The 9,450-nt window shown below is 35.7% G+C and overlaps 2 protein-coding genes across 4 annotated transcripts in view; one reads left to right on the forward strand and one right to left on the reverse strand.

Moving 5' to 3' along the window:
• adcy7 (adenylate cyclase 7) overlaps window positions 1–8,679 on the forward strand; it is a 59,038-nt gene extending 50,359 nt beyond the window's left edge. For all 3 annotated transcript variants that reach the window (XM_058782331.1, XM_058782333.1, XM_058782332.1), the window contains 3 exons: window positions 4,489–4,603; window positions 7,049–7,173; window positions 7,322–8,679. In XM_058782331.1, the coding sequence (XP_058638314.1) occupies window positions 4,489–4,603; window positions 7,049–7,173; window positions 7,322–7,468 (387 nt within the window). In that variant the 3' untranslated portion in view covers window positions 7,469–8,679. The remainder of the gene's footprint in view (window positions 1–4,488; window positions 4,604–7,048; window positions 7,174–7,321) is intronic.
• Window positions 8,680–9,439: 760 nt separating this feature from the next.
• The window catches only part of brd7 (bromodomain containing 7), a 17,308-nt gene continuing 17,297 nt past the window's right edge, over window positions 9,440–9,450 (reverse strand). The window contains exon 17 of the mRNA XM_058782335.1: window positions 9,440–9,450. This exon is cut by the window's right edge and continues 123 nt beyond it. The gene's annotated coding sequence lies outside the window, so the exon portion shown is untranslated.

Here is a 9,450-nt window from a genome sequence, read left to right on the forward strand (position 1 = left end):
CTTTTAATCAAAACATAAAACATTATTCACTCCGTTTGTAAATGCGAGGCGTCCATTACACATTTTCCCTGTGTATTAACTTCAGTAATTATGACTGTTGATTGTCTGACTTGACTCTTGGTAATGTATTTTGCCCCGCCCCCAAACATATGAGTCGACTATCAGCAAGATTCGAAAATTCCGATTCGACTATGAAAATCCTTAGTCGGGGACACCCCTAGCATGTTATTGATCTTATTGTAAATATGCATCTGTGTGAAGCATGCTGGAAATCTCCAATCATTTAGTCAAGATTAAATTCTGCCCCTTTCTTACAGTCCACTGCAAACTCACTTTCAGATCTGCCTCCATCATAATTTAGAACCTAATCCCTGCCCTACATTTTTCAAGTAAGCACAATATGGAAGAAAAGAGCTACTTCTATTACACTGAAACACACCTCTTTCTTTGAGTGTAGGCAGGGTGTTAAACATATCTGTAAATTACAGTTAAGTGGTTGATTAGAATGGTTGCTTATTAATTCTAAAAAACAAAAAAAGATACATTGTTAGTTCTATATGAATAAATGTATAGCATCAGGATTGCTGTTATGACTGGTGCATATAGCAACATATTTAAACCTCAAAATGGGTTTCATTAAGTAGCAAAAATCTTAAATAACAGCACATTTCAAAAGCTTGATAGAAACCAATCTACTATAATTGAATGCAAAATAGACTGATGAATTTCTTATTTCACGCTGTCTACAATGCTACAATGCCATGTCCTTGACTTCAAAGAAATTTGTCTTTTCTTGTATATGATTTACATAAAAGCATGTGAAGCGAACATAGCTGAGAAGTTAACATGCTGAAAGAATTTATGAATTTTAATAACACATGTGTGCTTTAAGATTTTAATTCACCTTGACTGTATTGTTGTGAAAAATGAAAAGGATGACCAGCACTTGTGACTTGTGCACTGATGAATGAGGTGATAAAAATAGGAGTAGGGTTGCAAAATTCCAGGAATTTTCAAGACTGGAAACTTTCCATGGGAATTAACGGGAATATATGGGAATTAATGGAAATAAACTGGAAATTTGCTAAATTGCAGGAACTGGGAACTTAAATGTGGTTGAGAACAAAAACTTGCAGCATAATCTTGGTTAAAACAACCAGATTTAATGCAATTTCAGTTTAATTTCTACTCTACACATTGCTCAATCGCACACAGCACACTGCTTACTGCAGGGCTATCGAGGCCACGCCCCTTACATGCATTGTGCTTATCTACCATTACATGCACATATCATTTCTTAAATCCTGCACACAAAATATCAAAATGTCCATCTTGGCAAGTATTCATATAAATTACATGAATATTACAAAAAATGTTTAAAACTTCCTTGTGCTGTGTGTAATATACAGAGGTGTAAAATACTTGAGTAATTTTACTTGATTACTTTACTTAAGTATTATTTTGGGATATTTGTACTTTATTCAAGTACAATTTAAACGGACTACTTGTACTTTTACTTGATTACATTTCTGAAGAAAAAACAGTACTTTTTACTCCTTACAATTTTATTTCATCTTGAAAAGTACATTACATTTTTATTTTATCTTATGCACATTAAATATGGTAAACGGAAGCTCAAACGTGCGTGCTTGACATGAGAAGCAATGATCATTATTTCATGCATCAAGCACACATATTTCTACTTCATTTATGACTTTCATCAGGTAAATGTCTGGCTTCAAAAGTTCACCATCAAATCCGAGGAAGCATATTGAGGTAGCAAAGTTGCATTTTCCCAAAAAATGTTTATTCATTATTTGTTCTGTTTTGATAGAGCCATTAGCTGTGTAATATATTAGCTGAATGCACAAGATTGAGTGCAAATAAAATTAGTGATGAGAATTTAAATACCATTAATATTTTTGTGGAAATATTTTCTTAATTAATTAAAAATCTCCAAAAGTGTTTAAATAAGCATTGTTTGTTAAATTAATTGTAATTCATGTTTAGTGATGTTCTTACCAGGTAGTGGATAAGTTGTATTTATAATATGTCATTATATGACACATTGAGTAGGAATCAGGACTGTCAATGTTCTTTTTTTTTAAAAATATTTTTAATTACACGATTTGCTCATTAATTAATCTAAATAGTAACAAATAATTATTTATCAATATTTGCTGAGAAAAAAAACTCTAAAAGCCCCAAATAAATAATTAAAAGATTAACAACACACAAAAAAGTGTCCTTTCAAAACGTTAATGTTGTATGTTTTAATTCTATGACTCTCCTCATTAATTCAACACATTCTAGTATTCTGTGGAATATGTTTCCATCCTCTGCATCACATCTTGCTCTTCAAAGGGATAGTTCACCCAAAAATGAAAATTCTCTCATCGTTTACTCACCCTCATGTCTTCCCAGATGTTTATGACTTTCTTTCTTAAGAAGAACACAAGCAAAGATTTTTAGTCCAGATAATGCAAAACAGAACCACTTCAGAACCCACACAAAGTGAACACGATGGTCAAATTTAAAATATTAGTATTTGTATCCTTCTTACATAAGCCTATCATTTCACTTAAGAAGACACTGATTCATTAACGGGTTGCATGCATTACTGTCATATTAAATTTTTGAAGTGTCATTTTTGGATGTCCCATACACGTGATTTTTTCCCCCTAAAACTCTTAGTTTGTGTTCATCTGATAAATGAAAGTCACATGGGATGGCATGAGGGTGGAAAGGATGGAGTTTCGTTTAATCCCTTTCCCTGCATTTTTTTTCCCGGTGTTCCGCTGTGCTGCATTTTAATTGTTGTTGCACTAGATATTCATGTTTGACCTGTACCATTGCATTTTGTTTCGTTTTCTCCCTTTAACCAAACTTCTGAATGTCTGTCAGAAAAGAAAGTACTTCTACTTTTTTAATACTTGAGTACAATTTAAAGTTGTACGTTTTTACTTTTACTCAAGTATGTTTTTGGCCAGATACTTGTACTTTTAGTTGAGTAAAATTTTCACTGAGTATTTGTACTTTCACTCGAGTAAAATTTTTGAGTACTTTTTACACCTCTGGTAATATACTGTGCAACTAAATTAAGCTATACCATAGTAAAAACAAATACACTGACTGAACAAACATTTAGGTGAGATAATAATAAAACAAAAGTTTAAAATGACCCTCGCCCCACACACAATCCTCTCTAGTCACCTAAGAGGGGGATTCCCCTCCATTTTCTCTGAAGCCGCACTTTCTGCATTTGAGCCCAAAGACTACATCGAAGTTTTGATATTCTAAATATATTTGATCTATGGGATTCACGTTTAACTAGTAAATACCAAAAAGTGTTTATACAGTAGCTAGACAGTTTATGAGGTAGGCTATGTGCTATATAGCTCAAGCTGTGATGCTCCTTCTGCTAGCAAGTTTTCTGTTATCATACAGAGGTGCAGTACTGGTCAAAAGTTTGGACACATTACCATTTTTAATGTTTTTAAACATTGCATATCTTTTAGCCTTCATTTATTTGATCAAAAATACAGAAGAAAAAAAAAACAGTGTTGTGCTATTGTGCAGTATTGCCGGTATTCCAATTTAAAATAATGGTTTTCTGTTGTAATATACTTTAAAATATAATGTATTTCTGTGATCAAAGCTAGTCTTCAGTGTCACATGATTCTTCAGACATCATTCTAATATGCTTATTTATTATCAATTTTGGAAACAGTTGTGCTGCTTAATATTTTATTATTATTATTATTATTATTATTATTATTATTACTACCTGTGATTCTTTTTTTCAGGATTCCTTGATGAATAAAGAGTTTTAAAAAAAACACACACACATTTATTTAAAATATAAATCCTTTTTTAACAATACACTACCATTCAAAAGTTTGGGGTCAGTATCTTTTCTCTTTTATTCAACAAGGATGTGTTAAATTAATTTTTAAAAAGTAGTAGCAAAGACTTATATTGTTAGAAAATATAAAACTGTTTTAAAATATATATAAAATATATAAACTGTTCATAAGTTTTTATTCATCAATAAATCCTGAAAAAAGCATCACAGACCCCCAAATGTCATTTTTAAAATTTGTATTAGTTTGCATGCAAGTGAGCCTATGATCAAAAAAAATATATATATATTTATGTTTGTATATGATTCAGTTTTATGAATTTCCAATGAATTCCCGTAAATTCCCATAAATTCCTGGTAAGTTTCAAATTTGGAATATTTCCAAAGTTCCCCAGACGAAGTTCCCATGGAAAGTTTCCGGAAACCTTCCGGAAATTTTCCGCCCCTTTGCAACCCTAAATAGGAGGCTGCACATTTAAGAACCAACTGAAAGAGATGTTCCTTTCTTCAATGCAGTTCATTTTATTCTCTGACCCCTGGTCACCCAGCATTTTTGCAAAAGTGTCCTTCAAGCTACATAATTTACGTATCTCTGGTTGACTGAGCTTTGTTGTGTGTGCCCTCAGGACCGTGAGAGGCAGAATGCTCAGATAGGAAACATGGTGGAATTCGCCATCGCTCTGATCGGCAAGCTGGATGGCATCAACAGACACTCCTTCAACACGTTCAGGCTTCGTGTCGGTAAGTCTGATTACAGAAACCTCAATTCCACTCCATTGTTACTTACTCAGTTATTGCTCCGAGTCTGAATCAAAGGTGCTTAGGCACATATTGTATACATACAATATCTGATCTATTAGTTGTCTTCTTCGTCTTCGTCTTCTCCTCCTCCTCCTTCTCCGCTCTGGAAATCTATGGCAACCCATAGAACCATTTGCGGGAAAGTTATGAAATTTGCCACACAGATAGAGGACAGTCTCAATATTAACCACAGCAAATTTCGAAAAAGTATTCAAAGAGTTGAATGCATACTGAAATTTACATTTCTGCAACTTTTTTGAACTCGTTCTAGAGGGTGTGTCTGATTTTCACCAATATTGGCTATCATCTTCAGACAATTCTGGCAAAAAGTTATCAAAAGATTTCCGATAGACCAAACTTCTCGTAAAGTGCGTTAACAAATTTGACAAAATTCATGCAAAAATGGACATGAGGCTATAGCTTCACAATTCTTTAGCAGATTCTGACCAAACTTGGTACATGTTATACCAAGTATGACCTGAGGGCACATGAGTAGTTTCAGCACAGCGCCGCCTACTGTTACAGATTGACCAAAATTCACGAGATCTGCATACCAAATCAAATGTTATTCCTATGTCAGCCATTTTGAGCGTGGACCATTTAGAATTTTGTAGTAAAATGCTGTATTTTACAAATGCTTTGACGTACTATTATGAATCTTATCTTATAGAACTGCTTACGGTAAAGTTCTGAAATTTGGCACACAGATGGAGGACAGTCTCATCATTAACCTCTCTAACGTAAACTCTTTAGCACCACCAACAGGCCACATTTGCACTCATGTTTCTGCTAATAACTTTTGAACCGTAAGGTCTAAAAGCAAAATTATTTTTTCCTCTGATTTCTTGGCTCGAATGCATATCAAAATTGACATTTCTACAGGTCAAAATTTTTCACAATTTTGAATTTCCCCAAAAATCAAGTTTTCCAAACTCATCCTAGATAGTTTGTCCAATTTTCACCAAATTCAGATCATCTTATGAGCATTCTGGCAAAAATGTATCAAAAGCTGTTTTCATAAAGCATGTTTACGAATTTGACAAAAGTTTGTGCAAAAATGGACATGAGCCTATAGCTTTGCAATGCTTCAGCAGATTCTGACCAAACTTGGTATGCTTTACAACAAGCATGACTTGAGGGCACATGAGTAGTTTTGGCACAGAGCTCTCTACTGGCCAAAAGCAAAATGGTCAAAATGACCTTTTTGCTTATAACTTCTGACTGGTTTGGCCAAAAATTATAAGATTGCTTTTGTTAGATTTGGAATGGCATACTGAATTGAATGATTTCTAAGTTTCCTATGTTCTATAGGCCTTTTGGGGTGTCTGCCATTTTGAGTTTTGTAGTAAAATGCAACAAATCTCTTTAACAGGGTCTCCGACCCTGCTCCTGGAGAGCTACCATACTGCAGAGTTCAGCTTCAACCCTGATCAAACACACCTGAACCAGCTAATTAAGGTGATCAGGGCTGCTTAATTACAGACAGTTGTGTTGAAGCAGGGTTGGACCTTAGGTCTGCAGTCAGGTAGCTCTCCAGCAGGGTTGGAGAGCGCTGGTCTTTACTTATTAATTAAAGACCGTTCCTGAGCTCTTCATTTTACCTCTGTTGTGCTTGGCACTTTAATTGCTGCTTGCAGCTATATTTAATACTTGCATTTAGTCAAACTCAAGATGAAGAACACTTTAATTCCAGCATAGATATTTCTTTTTAGACTTTGCATCTCTTACTTCTGGATTAAGGGTTAAAAATGAAACCAATATGTACAGGATGTAGCTAAAACTCTCATTGAAAACAGAGGCAGCTCATAAGAGAGATCTTGGGCATCTTCAGCAGCTCAGGGTAACAGATGCACTCGGGAACTGGCATGAAATGCTTCATAAACGCTCCATTTAAGAGTCTGAGTGCATATTGCCCATCTGTGGCAGAGATCTGATAAAAATTCTAATAACAGACACAAATCCCATCTAAAAGACTTATTAGAAAAAGGGAAAAGCGCATTCCAGCAGTCACTTGCGGATCAACACTCACTGTCTCACTAGATCTACTTTATGCTTCAGGTTAGTAGATGCCAATTATGTCTGTGAGCCAAAAATATGAGGTTTAAAGAGTAATCTCACTGACGCTAAAAACAGAGGAGACTAGGGCTAATTGAAATAAAACCAAAATGGTTCAGTGAGATTTATCAAGTTAATTGAAATAAATAAAAAGACTGCAGAAAATGCTGCTCCACATGAACTCCTCTCTGCATGTGCCCTGAGATTGGGTTATTCGTGAAGTGCAAGTGGGAATGCAATATTCTGCATGAGTAGTGCTTTTTTTAAACATCACATAAATGTCATATTTGCAGAGTTTGTTCATTGATCTGTGCTTGTTTGTTTGTGCAGGTATAAACCATGGCCCAGTGATTGCTGGGGTGATTGGAGCCAGGAAACCACAGTATGATATCTGGGGAAACACTGTGAATGTGGCCAGCCGGATGGAAAGCACTGGAGAGCTGGGTAAAATACAGGTATGCAGTATGCACTGAATCACTCTTACAGTTCTCACCTCTCTAGATCCACTATGATAATGATTCTCTTCTCACTTTTAGATTTTCAAAATAGCTAAATCATTAACAAATCAAATCAAATAAAATGGTGATCGTGTTTGTGTTGCAGGTGACAGAGGAGACGTCTGATGTCCTGCAGAAGCTGGGCTATTCATGTGAGTGTCGTGGCCTGATAAATGTGAAAGGCAAAGGAGAGCTCAAAACCTTCTTTGTGTGCACAGATTCCAGCAAACAGCAGGGCATCGGTCTGAGCTGAGACGGAAGCCTCAGCCACTGACAGCTTCATACACACACGCACATACACACAGACTCCGGAACCTATATGTGATCTCTTTGTTTTCATTTAAGAATGTTTTATTGCTACTGGATTTGTTTCTTTAGAGCATGTCTAAAGAACTGCACATTCTTTCTAACTCTAACATGTTGGAGTTTGTTTTGGCAGCATTTGGAGAACTGAAACTCTCAGACATACAGCAGCATATACATACACGCATCTCACACGAACACAAGCTGAACTTTGCGATCCTCTTATGGGAAACAGGCCACGGCACAGACAGTGGGTAACTGAGCTCTGTGAAGGAAAATACTGGTTCTCAGTATTGCTCTCAGACTTTCTGAGTACTGCTGTCATAGTGGCCTTGATCCTGTTGGATTTAGACTGATTTGGGATGACTGAGCTGGTCGGCCAGTTTTGGCCTCGCACGCAGTCTCATTTGAAGCTCGCAGGCACAAACCCATCATCGCAGATGAGCAGACGTTAAAATATCTAGAATTTCTTCAGTCATTTAAAATATGTATCTTATTATAAACCTTTCTGTCAACTTTTGGACCAACAAAATGCTTGAATCTACATACTGTGGATGATTTTCTTTTCTTTTTTGGTTTGTTTTCTTTAAAAACAACTGCCACGTGTTTTAAATGCCAAATATTGACAAGCAGTGTTGATTTGCTGTTGCCTTTGAGTTGAGGTTGTGAATGTTTGAGATGAGCCTTCCTTAGCTTCATAACATGGTAGACGAAAACTATTAAGAAATGTTTACATATACCGGGAAACAAAATTTGACTGAAATTCAATTCACTTTAAGTGAAAGTGTGCTTTCATATCATCTTTCTTAGATCTTGACCAAATGGCTCTGTGGCTTCACTCATCCGAAGCTGTAAATTTGCTACTGGATGTATTCATGCATCTTAGCTTACATTGCAGTAAATTGATTTGCTCAGACGGTCTCCGCTTCTGTTCTGTGAGAATGCTTGGTGAAAGATGAAGCCATAGGCATAAATGTTCAATTGAGATTGAAAATCTTATGCGCCTCTCTGGGTTTTCAGCCCTCTGAGTGTTATACAGTGACTGAATTTACATGGTTTGAGTTTCTGCGCTGACTTTCTGTACCGCAGTGTTTGTGAGGAACGCCTGCCGTCTCCTCTGTTTTGTATGCATTGTTATAGAATAAATCATTTTACACTTTATATGCTTATAGCAAGTTCACTGATCACAGGTTTATGATTTGTTGCCTTACACACAGGTCATTGTGAAACATGAATCACCATGATTTCCCAGTGCTGCCAGGATAAGAACCTAACTGACTATCTCAGACTTGGAATATTACTTTTAATTTAAAATGTGTATTTGCAAATGTTTCTCAATGATGTTATATAAATCTGGCATCGCCAAACATGAAGGCGATTAGAATTACCCATGAAACCTTTAGTTTGGCTTTAAATCAAAGCATCAGTGCCGACACGTAACAACAGTCAGAGGTCTTGGTTTCATTTCCTTCAAGGTTTATACATAATTCTCCCAAAGCATGATAGGATTTGTGAATCTAGAAGAGAGAACAAGCCGCTGTCAACTGCTCTCATGTTAAATCTAGAATTTTCGAACCATTTCGTATTTTAAAGGCTACCCGTGCTACTACTGTTCATTTACTCACCCTCATCTCATTACAACCCCATAAGACCGACATTAGTCTTCAAAAATCAAAGTATAAACATTGATAAACACGCATACATACAGCAATTCAAATATGGTAAATGGAAACTCTAACCATGTTGATGCACGAGAACAAGTCAGGTTTACCTTCACATGATTAAAAGTGTTAAAGTTTTGGTGGAAAGACAACAATCTTCATTTGTGTGCCGAAACATGAGGATGAGTAAATTATGAACATTTTCATTTTTGAGTGAACTGTTTATTTCTATATTACTTGTTAAGAATGGAAACACAAAATGCTTAAAAAG

The sequence above is a fragment of the Onychostoma macrolepis genome, chromosome 07 (assembly GCF_012432095.1).
Source record: "Onychostoma macrolepis isolate SWU-2019 chromosome 07, ASM1243209v1, whole genome shotgun sequence".
In the NCBI taxonomy this organism is placed as follows: domain Eukaryota; kingdom Metazoa; phylum Chordata; class Actinopteri; order Cypriniformes; family Cyprinidae; genus Onychostoma; species Onychostoma macrolepis.